Source organism: Homalodisca vitripennis, chromosome 5 (genome assembly GCF_021130785.1).
Source record: "Homalodisca vitripennis isolate AUS2020 chromosome 5, UT_GWSS_2.1, whole genome shotgun sequence".
In the NCBI taxonomy this organism is placed as follows: Eukaryota; Metazoa; Arthropoda; class Insecta; order Hemiptera; family Cicadellidae; genus Homalodisca; species Homalodisca vitripennis.
Window position 1 is genome coordinate 62,927,352 of NC_060211.1, and position 20,892 is coordinate 62,948,243.

The 20,892-nt window shown below is 28.8% G+C and overlaps 1 protein-coding gene across 16 annotated transcripts in view; it reads right to left on the minus strand.

Moving 5' to 3' along the window:
• The window catches only part of LOC124362306 (collagen alpha chain CG42342-like), a 535,020-nt gene that overhangs the window by 17,885 nt on the left and 496,243 nt on the right, over positions 1 to 20,892 (minus strand). For 14 of the 16 annotated variants that reach the window (XM_046816688.1, XM_046816693.1, XM_046816687.1 and 11 more), the window contains 4 exons: positions 12,707 to 12,733; positions 11,278 to 11,331; positions 8,215 to 8,241; positions 2,643 to 2,678 (listed from right to left, as the gene is read on the minus strand). In XM_046816688.1, the coding sequence (XP_046672644.1) occupies positions 2,643 to 2,678; positions 8,215 to 8,241; positions 11,278 to 11,331; positions 12,707 to 12,733 (144 nt within the window). The remainder of the gene's footprint in view (positions 1 to 2,642; positions 2,679 to 8,214; positions 8,242 to 11,277; positions 11,332 to 12,706; positions 12,734 to 20,892) is intronic. The other 2 variants (XM_046816699.1, XM_046816685.1) reach the window with 2 other exon arrangements.

Here is a 20,892-nt window from a genome sequence, read left to right on the forward strand (position 1 = left end):
AAGGTTCACTAACCCTAAACAACTATTGACACTTTCAACTGAAATTCACCAAAGTAGCGGTAACATTTGCTTACATTTAAATTTGAGAAAATATTAAATAATTGTACAGTGTTTGATCAGTAGTAATATGCAGGTTGCAAAGACAAATTTACTATCTAATTTTTATTTTAGATTGCACCAGTGACAAATAAACCATTTAATGCATTGAAAATAATTAAACCTATTCTAAAATCCACCTTGTTGAACAAAGCTGTGAATGCTTTGTGATAAGGTTATCGAAACTGTTGTCTCTCTTAACAATGTTGCTGTTAAAGGAAAAGTAAAGGAATAAACTCTATTAAATCTAAGTTGGATTCCAAAACCTACATATGTGTTTATTTTCTTGGTCAGTACAACAACATAAACTCAACTGTGGAACCATAAATAAATTAGAGAGGAACTGAATTTAATTGATATTTGACTCTTGGACTGAAGTAACTTTTCAGACGTACGTAAGTTATATATTTTCTTTGTTGGGACAAAAAAGCAAACTATCACTATAGCACTTGAAAAATCTATAGACAGAAAGTAAATTAAAAGAACCGAAAGTAGGTGCTTTTTAATCAAAGTTGGATTTTGTTGGTACATATTTTCTTGATCGGCGCACAAGTCAAACTCATCTATGGCATTTGAAATACCTTAGATATAAAATTAATAAAAACAGACAGATGTTGACACTTTTTGACCAAATTAGGAGTGAAAGTTTTTTTTTTATTGAAACTTCTTTTTTTTAATCTTGGAGGGTGATGTGGCCCCCATGGTCCCTCCCCTGGATCTGCCATCGCTACTAAGTGAGACCGACTTGTGTCAATCTGAATGTGTGCTGTAAAGCTTCTGCTGCAGATAACATGTTTAACTATATTATAGTACTGGTGTCTTTATATGATAACTAGGCCTGCTTTATTAACTGTGATTAGTCATCTTACCCACAATACTTTACAGACACATATGAGTTGATAGGACCTATGAGCTAATTCTCCAAAAAAGACCTCAACATTCACTTTTCAATTTGTATTACTATTATGATAAAGTTTCTACTAACATTATGTTATTTTCAATTAAAGATACACATATAAAAAAATGTTTAACATTTGAAAATTTACATACAATATACCTTTGTATAATAAAGTTACTATACATATGTTCTAACATTATATAATAACCTACACATGAAGTAAATAGACATGCAGCACACTTTCAAGGTCATTTATGGCTGATCAAAGACTCAATTCCTTACAGTACTTCTTCCATTTGCTTACAATATGCTCTACATACAAATAAGTTAATGTGGGTTATAATTTTAAATATTTTTTCTGTTTTAAGTTTATTTCAAGTTTCCAGATAGAAAGGGAATCATAATTAATTCTTTATATTATTAGTCAATCATAATAACACTTATTTAAATTAAATAGTAATTGATAAGACAGTAATATAATCAAATTCATTTACAATTATAATCACACAATTATGTACTCTGTACACATTAGATTCACTCATTATTTTACTGCAAGAACTTTCTCCATATTGTAACAAGTTCTTTTGGCCAAATAGTTCCTTAAGATTTTTAAATTGTAGAATTTATTAACCTTTTCTATGTGTTATAGCTGTATTGTACAAATAACCTATGATGTTTAAAAGGTAAAGTTTCTGTTCATCAAAGATGCTTAATATGTAAAGCACATTTTTAAAACTCAGATATATTTTGTTGGTCGATGTAAAAAAGGTAGGAGTATGAAACACCATGTGTCGTGTAATAGGCTTTGCTGAGGTTGCCTGCCAAATTTCAAGTCTATAGCTGATTTTATTTGAGATGTCCTGTGGATAGGTAAATCATAGAAAATAAATCTTTACATCACCCTGGCAGACAAAAGAGAAACTGTGGCAGCTTTCTGAGTGGTACTTAATGATACTGAACCATGGATGGATATTCACCTTCTTAGAACTCAAACTTGTTTAATTTTCATGGCAATTTTAGAGTCTATAAATCTCTAAAATGAAATCTTTCTTGAGATATCTTACAGATATTTAAGCTACATCCGCTACTATGTTACATATTGAAATGTCATTTGATTGTTTTCTGTTCGTTTACAAAATTAATTATTCTACAATTTTCTTATTGCCATCAATGTTACTCATAAAACCAATATAAAATATTCCCTAACGCTCAGCCAAATCCTGTGACATACACCATCATTAAACTTGATGTTGCCTATATAGAAATGAAGCTTCATGCAAAATTTCAAGTCTATAGGTCAGTTCATTCTTGAGATATTGTGCGGGCAGACAGATATAAGTGAAATTTTTCCATCTTTCTAATGATAGGCTTCTTAATGCTCAGCTGATTAAAATTTATAAATATCTATTTAATATTCATAAAACCAAGATTCTTCTTCAAGGTGTTATGTGGAAGTTGTAGAATGAGCCTTTCACATCATGCTAGTTATACTAGTTTGGATCACGGTAGTTAACATGCATTGTAATTCATGTTAGTATGAGTATCAAGCCTACAACTAATAATCCAGATTTGAGCAAACAAACTAATTTATTATCCTTAGCTAACCATCCATAACTGTAGTCTTTGTGTGTCAATTTGGGATACTTACTGCTTCTCCTTTGGTTCCTTTGTCACCTTTGGGTCCCTGGAAACAAAAACAACGCTCAGAAACAAATGCTCCAAGAGTGAAATTTATTAATAGATAAATAAATTAAATGAATCAAGATAACATGATTAATGCTGATGTTAAAAAGGTTACTATAAAAAAGAATGCAAGTGTTCTAAAGAAAGCATTTGGATGTAAATACAATCCACAATCGTTTGCTATTATGAGATTTACAGAATCTCAGTTTGCTTTAATTAATTATATTTGATAAACTTATACAGTTATTTATATTGCTCCAGGTATTTTTACTGGTTCATGCTAACAATATTTCATAGAATTAATAAACTTTTCTACAGTAAAAATATTAATTATATTACCTTTAATGACAACATTAAAATCACAACAAACAAAAAAGGTATGATGCTAGTTACAAACTCTCATGTCATGCAGCTATTTATATCAGGCTAATAATGAAGCTAAGCAGTATTTGCATTGTCAATATAAGTATAACAAGTTTCTGCTGTGCAATGGGTCTAGAGTATTGATAACTAGAAGACTTGATATCGGGAACTGAGCAGTGTTATATTTATACCCATTATTTACAAAAACAATTCCTGTTATAACCAACCATATATGAATGGTTTGGTAAGAAAAATTGCATTAGAATTATGATGTTGAGTTGATAATATATTGTTAGAATCTATCCTTGCTTTTTGTATATCTGGCCTCTTCTCTTCTCTCTTCTCCTCTTGCATTTGTTACTTTCATCAATGCTATCTATCCTTGTTAACTGTTATAACTAGCAAAGCAATGACGCCCTTCACAGTAAGAATTTACCAATCCAGTATGTTTAAGGAATATAGTTTTTAAACAAGGTTACACATAAAAAAAAACATTAAAATGTAGGTTAACACACACATTATGTTTGGCAGATGAGAGAATGGTATCTGCTATAACACCCATTGAACATTGAAAAAATTGTATTTTTATTTATATTATCAGAGAAATAAAATAAAACAGTTATTTGAGCATCAATGAAAGACAGTGTAACTTTGTCAACCATAAGAGAGAAGTTTGATCACACAAGGTGTTGTCATAGGTGGCAACTCCCTTGATGGTTTCGAGGACATTTCCTTCCATGGTATACATATAATTTTGTTTTCTCACCTACAATTTTATCGAATAAACTTCATATTATTATATCTACTTACGAGTCTACATATTGAATCACTATAGACTGAAAATAGCACTTAATTCTACCATACCCTTAGTTGCTTTACAATTATAACTGTCAGCTGTTTTACTTCACTAATTATTTTATAAGGGATAAATAGCTAAAATTTTTAAGCAGCCTTCAAAAATGTTTAATATATTATACTTCCATTTTATTGGATTTTCCATTAACTCATTTCTGTTATATTCTTGGCATCTTGTTAATACCATTTCTCAACAATTATATTTGCATGTTTGTTCAAAAGATGACATCTTGAGATATAATAAACTGACATAGACCTTTGTCAGAAAGACAGGTAAATTTTGAGTTAAAGTTTGGGATTTTCACCGGCAGTACTACCAACTGTAGAAGAGAACTTTGTCTTTCATTTAACCTCTGTTGACTACTGATAATTCCTGCAACGTTTAAAACTTGGTGACTCTCTTATACTTTCTCTTGTGTTGCTATTAAGTCTGTCAGCATTGCAATAATAATAATAAAAACATTTATGGCCATAGCGATTCACAGAGGCTCACCCATAAATTTATTTTGGGGGGTTATGAGGGTATGTAAATTATAATATATATTGACAGGATATCAATTGCTTTGGTTAAAAACTGATAAGGTATCAATACTCATATGATAAAACTGAATTAAGGGGGATTGATCACTAATATCCTCTCCATATGTGTGCTTCTGGTAATTTAATATGCAGGAACATTTCCAAGACCATGATCAAATCTCTAGTTTTGACTTATATATACATGGAATGAAGTTGAATTCTATGAATATTCTCTGATCTTCTATTTCAGGGTATTCCAGTCCAATAACATACTTTTCTAATATTTCAACCCAATCATTTACCTGTGGTGTATCCAACTAGACATTTATTTAACCATTTATTACTGAAAGAGTAAAGACTCAATTCTGAACCTATTGTATCAATCATATAACCCACTATCAGGTTCTTTTTATCTTTATTTAATTAAAAAAAAAATGTATCAAAATTCACTAGTATCTATCCCCTTTCTTAAAATCCCTAAAACCAAGCCTTACTGTATATTAAATGCACATTTAGATTGTAATGTCTCTTGCAGATCCTGAACCTGTAAAAAACCTCAAGCTAACGGAACAATAATCTATCACAATTGTGTTTTATTTTGTAAAGTATATGTTACTGTAATCATTTGAAAAATTGTATTGAACTAAAATACCAGAATACACTTTTTCAAACTCAAATGTTTTAAGTTAAACCAATGGTTTGCAAACATAAAAAACATAAAATAAAAGTAATTTTTTCATTCATTTTCCAACACCATGCAAAAACATGCATATCAAGACATTTTAATGTTATATAAGAATAACGGACTTATTTTCTCGGAAAGGTTAGTGGAAACCTGTATCTCTACACACAGTTTCACAAGAAATTTCTTAAGATCATGATAGAACAAACTGTTTTAGAGTGGTTTTGCTGATGATATCTAGCGGCAAAATGAAAGAAATAATATTTATAAATGTATTACAGAAAAATATTAAATGTTTTATATTGAGTAAAAACTAAAAATTATAGAAAATTAACTATTTCAAATAAAATAAATAAATAATAAGATCATTACTAGAATATTAATATGGACTACAACTCGAAACAAAAGATTTCACATGATAGTGCCATCCAGAACTACCTTTACCGCATAAATTTCGTCACATGATCCTCATATCCAAGGTCTATTTTCTTGTAAAACCTAAGCAAATATACACTAGAGTAGTACAAAAAAGTTCTGTGATTAATAAAGCAAAAAGATTCTTTACTTTGACCTCATTGTAAACTAAGCTGACTATCAAGTCAGTTACTTGAAAACTTACTTTATACGAAGGATGAAGTGTTGTGTAGTTACAAAGAGTGATAGGAATACTTCCATCAAAAAGGTCAAACATAGTTCTTAACACCTTCTTTCGTCACTAAAAAAAATATTTTTAACCTACTGTATATCCTCTTGTTTTAACACCTTCATTGCTACACTACACATACAGACTTTAGGACAGTACGAGTTACAACTCGCTGTGTCTACTGAAGTCAATATGTTATGCTATCTCTCTTTGTATTGAAGGATATTTTCTGGAATAAATATTAAAAACACATACTTCAGAATTATATATATATATATATATATATATATATATATATATATATATATATATATATATATATATATATATGTATATAAACAAATGGAAAATTTAACCATATGATGTGTACTTACTATTTCTAAAAAAATATAAACATCCAAAAGAATTCAGTTATTTTTACCTCTGCTTTTTGAAGATCAAATATAAAACAATGTTTAAAAAAAAGCAAGCAAGCAATTTGCTGAGTCATGTACACTGTAGATAAATAGACATATAAAACCATGCAACAACATATATTGAGAAATAAATCTTGTAAAAGTAAAGTTAAAACAGGTTTATTGAGGTTGTTGAGACATTGCTGGTTTAAACGATAATGTGATAGTGACTAACAAATGTAAAAAATTAAAAAGTCTATCTTCGGATAATTTTTGGCACAGCTGAAGATATAAAAATAATACTTAAGGGTGTTTAGGTCAATATAACTATTCTTAGGCATATTAAAATAAATTGCAGGGAGTTGTCCTACGAAGGTCATGCTTCATCTCAAAACGGTTAAACAGCAATTCCTCATATGTTGGAAAAATTATAGAAATCAAAGACTGCCTGAAAATGGATCTTGATTTTAATAATATTTTGAAATTTTTAAATCAAAGATTTCACTGGATCTATTAAAAAAACTTCATACTCCTATTAAATATAGCATAATGATGTAATCTAACACATCAGGGTTCACAATAGCATTTGTTATTTTAAAGAGAACATGTCCTTAAAATTTCTTGTCTTGATGGATCGTCTGGATGTAAATAGTTAATCACTGTTTTATCTACGTAGATATAAGACTGAATAAGCTTAAATTCCTTAAGACCACTTGGGTTCACCACATGCATATATTTAGATTTAATAATAGTTTATTTTCAGTTGAGTGTTTAGAATGTGACAAGGGTTTCAAATAACATTTATTGGAGATTTCATACAAATCTGTCTAATGCAATCACCCTCATGATGGAATTTTCTGAAGATTGTATGCATTTTCGCCTATCATGTTTCCCAGAAGTTTTTAATGTCTTATCTAATTTCCACATGGTTACCATAGAAGTATATGAGAAAACCAAATCAATGATTGAATTGATTGATTACTAAGTAATAAAACCAAACACATCAATGTTTTTAATAATCACTTATACTCCTATAACGGCTTAGCCTTTTAAGATTCCAAGATGATGGAGTTTCTAATTTTTGAAATATTACGAATATATTAACATACCTAACATTATATCCATCATACCATCGATGTTGTTTAAATTAATCATTACAACTAGTATTGAATGAGATAACAACTAAACATGAAATCTATTGCCCCCTTTCCCCTCGCACAGAAAGGGAATTTACTGATGTTAATTAACTTCATTGATATGCATCAATTTCAGAGACTCTACAATAAATAACACATTGTAGGTATATGCTGCTCTTTGTGGTAAAGTTTTCTTATTTTACGTAATTTGGTTGAAAACAGATAATATGAATAGGTGTAAAATATTACAGTCTTGTACCGTCCTATAAAGTTGCAAAATATTTAATGGTAAAATCTTAAATAAAAGCAAATTAACTTGTGGTTTTTTAAAGTAAAATGACTCTTCCTCATAATTGATCCAAAAAATATGTATCATACTAAAAAATCGTAGACCTTTTAAAAGATTAATTATGTGGTTAATAATCGTCGTTTATCCTTCACTAGCCATGCAACTTTGCAATGTTCAATATTGCAAGCAAGAAAATATGTTCAATATTCGATTTAAGAAGACCACTTCCATATTGACCTTTCTACAGCATTAATTATTGAAGTCAGGAGACTTTTTATTTTTAATCAGGAGAAGGTAGAGGAAAACTTTTGCAGAAGAGTACGGTACCAAAAAAGTTCACAATTTTTTGACAAAAAGTAACATTTTTACGTAGCTTACATACCGTATTTAAAAAGATTGCTAATAGTACAGAACAGCATGAAGGAAATATTGTTAATTGGTGAATACACTATCTCTGATCGTACTGGTGATATTTATTTATAGATAACATTATAAATGAATTTTTATATGATCTTGGTGTAATATGATTGGCAAACTTTATTAATACAGTACAAACTGGATGGGAAGTTATCTTAAATACCTTACATATCACTACAATTTCCAATCACATGCTCAAGCCAAATGCAAAATTCATTCTTTACAGTCTTTGAAATACCTCTGTACCAGGAATTCCATCAGTGCCCTAAAATAAAATAACATATCTCTTCAATGAAATAATCAAATCATATCTTAATGAAGTAAATTCTATAAATAGCCTATATAAAATATAAAATTACTATTTAATTTTTAATATTCATTATTTTTAAAGGTTCTCATTTATAAATCTACTGTAATTGGATCATTTATGTATACAGTACACAACTAACATAAATAACTATAAACGAAATGATAAAACAATTAATAACTACAAAAAATATACCACATGGTCCTTACATTTCAAAGAGAAACGAACTCTTGACATTTTTTTGTAATTCATATTTATTCTGAATGAGTTAAATAATAATGACTGGATGTTGTCAAAAAAAGACTATATAATAAATTTATAGCTCTGTCACATTAACATTTACAGTTTGAATTGGGACAGTCTAATGATAGGGCTTGTAATACTTAAAATGTGAGTTATTGTGTTATCCAATCAAAAGTTTAGAAAATAAATATAATTTTATGAATGCATACTATTAAAACTGTTACTTAAAATGTTTCTAGACACATACATTAATTATGAAATATTTGTATTTGTTACTGAAGTAAAAAAATTATACACATAATGTTTCAATGTTAATCAAAATTTTACCCTCACTGCAACCTGCCTACCAAATTTATATAAAAAGAAATTGATATCTAATTTTATAACATTGTATTTGAAAACTAGACTTTAAGACAAAGGAAGCAAAATGTGGCATGAATTCAATGACTATTCCTATAAATTGACATTTTTTATAGAATGCAGTTTAGAGAACTTGACTACAGAGAGCAAGGCATTCATAGGATATCTTGATATAATCATGGATGTAGTATCAAAACAAGTCCTCATTCTGTTAATCTGCTGCAGGTTTGGCAAAGCAGTATAGTAATTTATGAAGGCATTTACAAATAGTTTTTATGCATACACAATGTTAATGAATTTTTTGTTAGTTCTTTTGAATTATTACAAGTTATTTATTAGTTGTTAGTCACTAAAAGGCAAATTAGTGAAAAAAGTAATATGAAAGTAAAGAAAAATAAAAGTGAAATATACTGGACTATTTATTACCTGTTATCCCTAAATTCTTATATTAAAAACTGGGTAGGGTACAATAAGGGGACCGGCTTTTTATATCGTAGAATGTAATCATCGATACCTAATATTCGCATCTCAAATCCTAGACTATTAATGGATATAAAAGTATCTATAGTCCTCAATAACAATCATATGTTTTAAATATGAATTTAATACTTAAAGTGATCAAACAAATTATTACAAAATTAGGAAAACTGAAGACAACCATATTTGCTCCTCTCACAGTTACGGTGGTTTCTTTCCCACAAATTTCACATAATGTGTTTTTCGGTATGAGTCAAACATGTTGAAGTCACGAAAAACATGTCTTATCATCTTTCAAAGCAATGTCGTGTAGTTTTATAAAATTGATTGACATTTTTAATAATCAAATTTTACTTATATAAAATTGAAAGATTAGATTATGAGTATTATTTGAAAGTGTTTACAGCTGTTGATATAGATTATTGAAGTTAATTGTTCAAAATAATTAATCAGTATTGATTGATTATATCGATGGTTATGGTTAAGTAATATCGTTTGCCAATTTCGATATAAAAAACCGGGTCCGCTTATCGTACCCTACCCTAAAATTAAGCAAGTATTGCTCATCCATAATATTTATGGATAAGCATTTATAGCTTATTATTACTGTTAATCATCACTGTATCATTATCATTGTAACATCACTGTATACTTAAACAAACATAATTATAATAATCAATATAAATTATATGTTAAAACTCTTAAGGTTATATCAATCCTTTTAGTGCTGCAACACTTGCTCCAGGCTTCCTTACAGGCCTACAAAGTGGAAATGAGTAACAACAAACAAACATGTATTCCCAGAAATTTATAAATTTTACCTAAAGTTAATTTGATAATCAAGTATATTTTATACAAGATTTCTACTTGGTATATGCACCTCTTATGACAAAATAGTCTACTATAATATAGTTTTTTGGTTAAACACACAGTGTATCATTATAACAATATCACACAATACTTAATATCTTTGTTTACACACAACTATTTTAAACTTATTTCATTAGAACATCCCATTTATAAACAGATAGTAAAAATTTGAAATGTTGATATTTGAAAAATTTGTTCATAAACCCTTGCATTTAGCCTAATAGGAACAGCATTTATAGCATTGCCCACCAAAATATTTAACAATTTACTACAGATTTGTTTAGCTCTGACACTAAAAGCATTAATTAGAAAATATCTGAATTACTAGTAAACTTGGACAACCAATATGTTACTAGTAAAATTTCAATAATCATTACACATCAAAAAGGGTACTATCTGACAATGTTCAACTTTTTTCAACACGCAAGAAATTTAAAATCTTCAAAATTATGTGGATAGTATAAATGTCAATGCTTTGGTATAAATTTAAATTAGGTTGAATGATAACTTTGGATATTACTTTGTCTAAGACCTTACTATATAAGATGTTTTAAAAACTCCTATTCATATAAAACTGGCAGTTGTTTTTAATTGTGACAAGCTAAAAAAATCTATTACCTGTGAAAAATTATTGTTTCATTGTTTTAATCCTCTGATTTGACCTCTACCAAAACTAGTTCGGCTGAAAATTTATTTATTCACTAGAAGAAATTTATCTATCAGTTTCAGTAAAAACCAGGCTTTGTGCTAATACAATGCAAATTGGCTCTACGCTTCTAGACTAGGTAATTGTTTCAGAGTTTTTAAAAGCTGCAAAAAAACGTACAAAAAACTACTTATCTGTTTATTACCTCTTTAACCTGTTTACTGGTTTTAGCTTTTAGAAAATACTCTCAAAGCACTGTTAGAACAGTTTAATGAGTTAAGATATACCATTAAAATTGTTTTATTTTGCAAGAGAATTGAAAACAACTCATATATTTACTATTTTTACTACACATTCTAATTCATAAAGGCTATGATAATTAAACATATCAAACTTACAGGTAATCCTGGATCCCCTCTCTCTCCTTTTGTTCCTGGCTCTCCCTGTCCTCCCTATCAATGAGAAAATACTTTATTTCCAAAACATATTAAAGAATTTCAAAACATACCACATTATAGTTTATTTGGTTTATTGAGAAATACTGCACTTGAATATTTTCCTTGATTCTATATTATTGGAACAAACGATTAATTGAATAATAAAGAAATATATACTATTGCTAATAATTATAAAAATGCTAACAAATAAATATTTTACAAAAGGTAATGGTGATTTTACAAAAGAAGATAGTCAATATATTATTGTAATGGTAACTATTATTTTAGTTACGCATTTCAAGAAGTGTAAATATATAATAAATACTCAAAAATGTTTAATGTAATAATTAAATCACTTTAATACTAGCCTAATTAGAAACTAACAATTTGTGTCTAATTACAGCCAGTGAAGGTGTAATATTAAGCTGACACAGTTTAAATAATTAATATTTAGTCATAATAATTAAATATGAATAAATGTAATGTTTAACATACAAAACAACACTAGTCCATTACCTATACAACATAAGTAAGGACATGTAACTTTTAAGTTGCATAACAAAGGTATTTTTAAATGAATTTTATGAAGAATAAGTACAGTATACAAAACTAAACTGAAAATAATATCAACTTCATTTTTTATTCTGATACGTTGGAGATCTTGGAATCAGGATAGGTCATATTGAACAGAAAGAGGAGAGTACAGCTCTCAAGAAAATATTTCTAGAGCATTGGCACAACATTGTGGCAAAGAAAAGAAGCCAGAGCTAACAGCAAAAATCAATCAAAGACTTTTTTTAGCATAGTGATGTTTTATGAATTGCATTTTATGGTTTATTGTTGAAATAAATAGCAATCTCCATATTATGTGAGTTTTTCCATATCTGACATAGCCTCGGTATAGCTTAGCTTAGTTAATCGAACTTCTGTTTTATCAATATCTGAAAACATGGATTAGTTGATAAGATTCTAACAATAACAATTTAATTAAAATGCAAACATAAATGTTATATTATGTTGGTGTTCAATAATATATAATTTACCTATCATTGACATTTTTAACACCTTTTACCTAACATTTTAGCCTGTGTAACCTTACCTTTTTTGACATTTTTAGCACCAAGTTAGATTTTACTAAATAAAATAAAAAATTCAAACAATTCAAGCTATAGATATTTTAATTGAAAATATAGCTATAGATCAAGTATATGGTAAACAATAGTTTATTTTTTTTAACATTTCCGGAATAGTTTTACACTTTCAAACTCCTTGTAAAACTACAAAAGTTTTTGCCACAAACAGTAAAAAGATATATGTGATTAGTTTCATAAAGATACAATTACTTGAAGGATATGATAGTTTAAAATATTGATTGATGTTTCAAGATTACCTTCATTCCGTCCAAGCCAGGAGGGCCCTAGAAAAAGGAAACAACCCATTAAAGTTTTGAATAATGATTTATTTATAACAATTATTATCAGGTATATAATTAAAACAAATACTTATTTAGATAATACAAAATAACATTGTGATCACTAAATCTACATCATGGCGTATATCTCGTCTTTATTCTTCAATTACAGCTTTGTAAAATGACAACATATCAATAGAAATGCTTATTATATAAGATTTGCATGCCAACAACATGCTGATCATTTTCACTTCATGTACATGCCTCAAATTATTGAAGATGATTAGAATGTTATTACATATTATGGTTGTAAAAATCACATTAGCGACACAAAATAGTTATTAGAAATTCTTAATTTCTTAATAACTGACTGAATAATAATTTGTTTATTTTGTAAACGTGAAAAAAAATAAAATGTATGATTTAAATAATGGTTTGATTTAAAAATGTATGGTCAAGCTTGTAGAATGGGTGTTATACTGGATTAGCAATAGGGATACTATTTACCAAGTATAACAAATTGAGAAAGTTGCTTATTCAAATCTAAGAGATGTTTCACCTGTTGGGACAATAACAATTTTAACTTTCCAACTAGAAGTGACATCTTTAGTTGATGTCATGCCCTAGCCAGTCCCCTCAGAAACTTCAAAATATTCAGATACATTTCAGCTAAACCATTTCCATCAACCCATCAATTTCCATTGAGTTTACAATCTGGTTTCATCTACAGCTCTGGTTCACTAAGTTACTGGCTCACTGCATTTATAAAAACTGGAAAATGTGGCCTGCCCCGTTCCTCTTGGAGCCAGTATATTCCTATCAGCACATATTAGGTAACCACTGGCCAAAAATCCAACATAAAACCTGTGATCTGAAAATCAACAAGTGGACAAATCTAAGAAGAACTTCAGTGTTGTTGAAAAATTTCTAAATAATCTCGCACATAATGCTACAGATAAGTTCCTGACATTCTATCCCAACTGTGGGCTAAAAATGAATGTAATTATGGCTGGTTTAGTAATCTGAGAACATAAATATATTTTAATGAAATAGTTATGATTCATGATGGTGTCGTGTTATAATATACATTGACTGATTATTTCAAGTGAGTTATTTGTGTCTTGTGCTGTTAGAGTTTGTATAGTTAACAAAAGAGACACAAAGTAGAACTAAACATGGAGGCTACCTTGGCAAATCCTAGTTGTAATTCTTCAACAATTGACAAAGAAGGCACAACAAGCTTAACACGTCTTAAATTATTACTTGGATGTCAATGTCACAAATCAGTGTTCTCTAACAAATCATAAAGGTCTCAGAGCAGTGTATCCTCCTTCAGAAGTGCACAATTGTATAACTACAGTAAAAATAATAAAATAAATACAAAAAAAATTTCAGTTGGATAAAATATTGTGAAAATTGATGAAGTACCATGAGTTTGGTAATATCTCTGCATAGGCTTCAAACACTGAAATGGTGCTTTTTTATGCCCATGTATACTCCCAGACACAGTTGAAGCAGTGACATTCGAACTGTCTCAAGTTCAAGACCTGTTGAATTGTGATGTGGTATCAACCACCTTCATCTCATATGTGCTTTGTAAATATATGTTCTCTACCAGCATGAGCAGAAATAATTAAGTAAAGTCCAAGATCAAGCAATTAGTTTCTTGACTTGACTGGTATAGTGACTTAAAAGCTTTGCAAACTGACAACCATCAAACCAGTTAAAATGAAAGTCAGAGAGGGGATGCCAAGACCACCACCATACATGACACTAAAGAAACCGTTTATAACCACCATCAAAGCATATACAGTATATGGAGCAACCACTGGAGTTTCAAGCGTTTTTGCTATAAGACAGAAATTAATTGTACTATTCTCCTTCTTAGTCCTGAAATGACACACGAGTCCACATTAAGGAAATAACACTTTCCAAAATCAGAAATCTAGGGAATAAATCCACCTTCTCTGACAAAATGACTGTGTGGTGTTGGTAAGAGACAAAACATGACAGGATTGAAGATAACCCTGGCACTGATGTCACTCAGACTGCATAAAAAAGTCATAAAAAGTCTCTTCCACCAAATCCAGAGCTATCTGAACGTCCTAATTTAACTCAGCAAACAAGAGAGGTCATCAGAAAAACTTGCTTCAGATCCTAAAACTAACAATTCAGGACACGGTCCTTAAATCAACATCCAAAGCAAAACTGATAACAGTGGATTGCCACTGGCCACAAGAAAACCCCACAAACTCTGACTTGCCACTGTCTCCACTCATAAAGGTTCATCACACAATCTCAAAATACATTTATAATTCTAACTCTGCCACAATGTTACCAATGGCAAAGTTGCTGTCAAAACCCTAATCAATACATAAAATAGAGCATTGTAAAGATGACACAATTACAATCATACCTTCGATACTTAAAACTGTATTGTTCTCAGTATGTCCACTGTCAAAACGATGCTGGCACAAGTCAATAATACTTGCCCTCCAAAGGTGCTACCCCAAGAATTTATGGAAATACCTGACTACAACTGACATGATGAAGATTGGTTGCAAGTCAGCTGAGGGGATAAAATTGGGCTATTAATGAAAACATCAACACAATGCTTCCAGGGCTAATGACACAGTTGAATAAAAAGTCTACAATATTATGCTCAGAATGCATTCAACTACCCCAGGATAATGTAAACAAGTGAAGGTGCAAACAAGACAGGAATTTTGGCAGCCAGAATCTCCTCATAAGTATTCTGATTCCAATGGAAGAACAAAACAAACCTGAGACACCTCAAAACCTGCTGAAACAAATGGTCTCCAATGCTCCACAATCATAATGACTAAGCAATGCATGACTATTCATCTCGTACCCTGCTGGATCTCTGACAATCTTCAACAAATTCTGCTCTCATTACATGAGCTTGAACTGAAATTCCATATAAAGTTAGTTCTTAACACCTTTTTTAAGAAAATTGCTGGAAGATGGATGGCAAATGTAACATAAGGTTCAACTAGACAGAGGTAAATTACAACATTCTTATTTGTATATTTTTTTTAATATGTTTTAACTTTTCAATTTATAATTTATGAAGATTTATGCTTTAACATAAATATAGGGAACATAATTTGATTTTGTCAGGATTTTAAATACTTCAGGTTTATAATTACTGGGCTAAACAAATAATTAATGTGATAAAAAGATGATTCAAATTAATATAGAAAGATGAAGAACTATTAATATATTGATTTAATAGTTTAGACATTAAACTGTGCAACAAACCAGGTTTTATTCAGAATCATAATCATTAGATCAGGCAAAATGCACTATATTTTCCAAGCCATACCCAGAAAACACTAAATTTAATAATGAACTAAAATTTAACATTATTTACAAAATTAAAATTTGATGAATGAATTGCAATCAGCATAAACATCAAGTTCACATGCAATGACATTTTTTCAAATAATTCTAAGCTAATTATTATGATTCTTTACCAAAATCTTAACTTTGTTGATTTATTTAGAATACTTAATATTGAAGAAAAATGTGATAACTTATTTTCTTCAATTTTATTTCAATATTATTATATGGAATTATTATTTTTATATTACTGTTAATAACATGGTAAAAGTGATTTTTATTTAGTAAAACAGTAAACTGTACAAATAATTTGATGGGAGGCTTTTTACCTTAGTATTTGATTATAATTCTGGAATTGTGATAACTCAAAACAGATGTGATTTAGTTATAAAATATAAATTTAAAGGTTTGAAGGTAAATTTAATTAATGTAATAAAGAAGTGTTCAACAATTTATTATTATGTGTAATGTAGTTGATACCCATTAACTTAGTAGTTTATTTTTTTAATAATTGTGGGTTTCAATATGTTTGGCAAAATTATTCAAAATGATCATATTTTGATTGTTTGTCAATTTATATTGTCACTTTATAAACATGCAGAATTTTTATTTTAGTTTCTTCTAAGATAATGAATTTAAATATTTTAATATATAAATTGTCTCATGTAGCTTTATAGTATTTTTAAATTCAAGTTTAAAAATAACTGACAGTACTGCAATTAAGTGCCTAATTACGAGCAACTACTGTTACTGAATTTACTATGTTTACTTGTAAGCAAAGGCAGTTTCATAAATACTTACTCAGAAAAGAGAAGAAGGAAACAATGAAAAACAAGTTTTATTACTTAAATTTACTTTTACTATAGTCTAAGAGTAAATACGGTGATTATACATATAAATGACTATACGGCTATACAATTGAGGAGTTCAGGTTCAATTCCCAGGAAAGTTTTTAATTAATCAATGGTTTTGGGCTGTTTCCTCATACTGTGTAAAATCAATACTGTCAAAATACCATTTGCATTAAGATTCTAAAATGTATTAAAAAACGTTTTTAGCATAGAATAAGTAGTACTTTAATGCCAACAATTAACTTGTCTTCCTGAAACTTTTGAAACAAAATTTTCAAGAAAATCTCAAATTACTTAAGGTAAGGACTGTAAAAAATCTGTCAGAGAATGATAAACCAGATTTTTTATAATCAGATAAGCTCATGTTTGCATTGCCCCTGTTCGTCTTTTGTATCATTGTATGTTTAAATATTAAAAATAAATATTTGATTGAAACTGATGACAGTTTTTTTTTACTTGTGAATAAAATCACCATGCTAGTCGTCACATTTGAGGATGCATTGGAATGGAGTAAAATTAGTAGGTCTACGATGTATTGACACAGAGTATATCTGAAGGCATGTAATATTCAATATTTTTGGTTTTTTTACTACTCTGACAAATTGATTTAACCCTAATCGAATTTTATATATTTCTTAAACATGGGATAAAATTATTACCAACATAAACAGTTTTTCTGGCTTAGTTGGAAGAGTAGGTCGATTTTGTGACAACTGAAACATTAATATGGGTTATTATAGAAATACAGGGTGCCAACCACATTTGTAAAAAATCTTATTATGCCCATAAACAACTGAATTTTGAATTCTTTTAAACTTTGAACAGTTTTATAAGTATTGAAACAAAATGGTGAACCAATTTGGCCAATGAACTTAGCTAAGAAATTTATAAGATCAATTTTTATATTATACCAACTTGCAACTTGTTTGGGGGTTTTTGTGGAACAGTTATGGTTTTTTAAAAATTGCTTTAATTAGCATATATGTAATTATACATGTACATGTATACTTTTTGGGACATACAACACAATGGTTATCAATATCCTAATTTTATACAGTATATATAAATTTTGGAACTGGAGATGATTTTTGGCTCAGAGTTGGTCATGTTTGGTGAATTTATTTAAAAAATCTATAAGTGATATCATGAGAAAAATTTCAATCAAAGCCAATTTTTTAAACAAAATCTACCTAAAATTATACTTAGTGAAGTTTTTAAAATGATGTATTCACAATTTGAGGGAGGGAATTCGTCTTTAAACAGAAAGGACAGAATAAATCTTAAAATACATTCAAAATAACAATCCTTTTTTTGTAATGCATTGCAAAAAATCCTAAAATACCTGACGAGGTCTTTATTTTCCTTTGGTTTTGAAACATTTAAAAGAATGAACTGAACTGATTAAAATGTTATGTGACTCAATTCAAATTCAGAATAATATAAACTATGAGTGTAAAATGTTTGGGATTGCAAAAACTTTATTTTTGAAATTTTATTTAGAAAGCTTCATGGAAAACCAAAATGTTACAAACCCATAGTTTTCCTTGTTCCATATTTCATTATCAAAAACATAAATATGAAAGACCAAAATCTGTGCATAAACTTATCAAGGCCTTGGCAATAGTAAAATGTTATAAAAGGAGGAACTTTGTGAAAATATTACAAAGAATTAGAAAACACCAAAAATCATCTTATTTCCAAGTTTCTTTTTATACCTGCAACAGTAAAAAGATTTAAATTAGCAATTTTCCCAGGATTGAAAAAGGGATTTTTTTAAACCTACGGTATCTAAAACCTCCAGAAATGCATTGAATTTGTCAAAACTTCCTCATGTGAGTTTCTAAAAAGGCTTCCTTTAAAATCATGGACTAGAGCCCTAAAGTTAGCCTACAAAATTATTGTTGGAATGTTACTATACATCTAAACAAATTATTCTCCTTACTATATTAAATACTAATTTGTCCATTTGTTTAGTAATAACAAATATGTTGTTACTTTCATTTTATTATGTTTTCAAACAGCAATGTGTTAATCAAAGTGGGTCTCAGTTTGGGTTTCATTATAGGGCTCCTCCTACCACTCTATCAGAAGAGGGCTTTCAAAATAGACCAAATGTGTTTTTTTCTCATATGTTGTTGTCTCATACTAATATAGTCTTAATGTGAAGTTGGATAAAACAGTTTATCTTAGTTCTTCTAAATCATTAGTATCACCCAAAAATATCCCAGAAGTGAAGCCAAAGATATTTTTGTGGGCAAAATCCATGTATAAAACTACTAAAATATAGTATGATTCATTCATAAAATTAGTTTGACATCAGTAAAAATATTTGTTGGCTAACTTTGGCCCTTTGTAAGGACTTACTTGCAGACACATTTTATTGAAAGAAGTCTTATTTTGATTCACAATACAATGCCAAGTGTTTCATAGATGTTTAGGAACACTCTTTAGCAGGTATTGTAGTTTAATTCAGTCAGTGTTATGATCAATGACATTACAATTATTTGTATCTGATACTTGAATTTTTAGAACCTGATTTTATTACGGGAGAAACCATTCAACATTACCAACGATCATTACAACGATCTTTAATTATGATTAAAGATTCAATGTTCAATGTTTAGATCAATATTTTATTTAAATTTTCCTGTGACTTTTACTATTATTTTTGAAAATGAGCAGATACTGAGGGTAAGAGAATATGTTGTACATTGTCTTCTAAATCGAGAAAGTTCTAATTCTCATGATCAAGACATTAAAATAATATTTTTAAACATAAAATGTAGTAAGACTTTTGGTAATTTAGAATTAATAGAAACATAATCCATTTAACATTTATATCATACTTCAAGTAAAGTATTTGTGACAGAGAAACATAGTTACAAGAAAGTGCATGAAATATTACACTTTTTAAAAATAAATCAGTTTTTGACAACTCAACTTAACAAATTACAATATCCAATTTAGTTGAACACTACATGGCTTCAACTAGTGAAACTATAACATTCTGGAACTAAATCATGCGTGCATCAAGCAAGAACATAGTACAGACAATTCATTTTCTGTCATGCATAATTTACGAGTATTTGGATCAATAATATATCGAACACAATCTAAAGCAAACATATTAGTGATTAACATGTTTTACTTACTTATATGAATGGCCCCCAAAAAGAAGAGAAGAATCCCTGTTGACCTTACACTATTTACTTTAGTGTATTCCATAGATTATAAATAACTGGTCTTAATTCTAAAGCAAAGTAAACATTTAGTAATTGCACAGCATCCAACATTAAAGTAATTTTTATTAAAATAATTCTGAATATTACATAAAAATTATTTCAATGTGTTTTCAAATGCTTTGCAACTTGATCTCTATTTCATTATTCGGTTCATGTAATTTTTAACCAAAAGTATAATTTTTCTGAACAGTACTTTCTGAAATGTACAATCTAACAGTTATCATAAGTAAGTTATGTGAATATAAAATAATTTAGATGTATTACTTATAAATAAATGCATATGACTACTTTAAAATGTAGACCTTGAAACATATATATCTTCAAAGAATAGTATTGTTGTACAAGACATAAAATACCTATTTTGGCATAAAAACTATTTAGTGTAGATATGCTGAAAGAAAGGGTACTAAAAACATGAAGTTTTGAAATAAGCAACCAAATTATTGGTAAGTATACCTTAGTGATAGGTAAACTGTTTTAATACTAAGTTAATTCAATGTAATCTGTAGAGGACAGAAGTAACGTCCTGTTCAGAAAAGTTAATCTCATTCAGGTTTTAAGGCTTCTAATGATTATATAGTAATAAATGTAGCCAACTTTGATTTACTGCTTAGAATTTTATAATTTTCACTCCATGAAATGATCATATAGTTACTACGCATTAATTATATAAACTTAAGCATGGTATAATATTATTAACAAAACATAC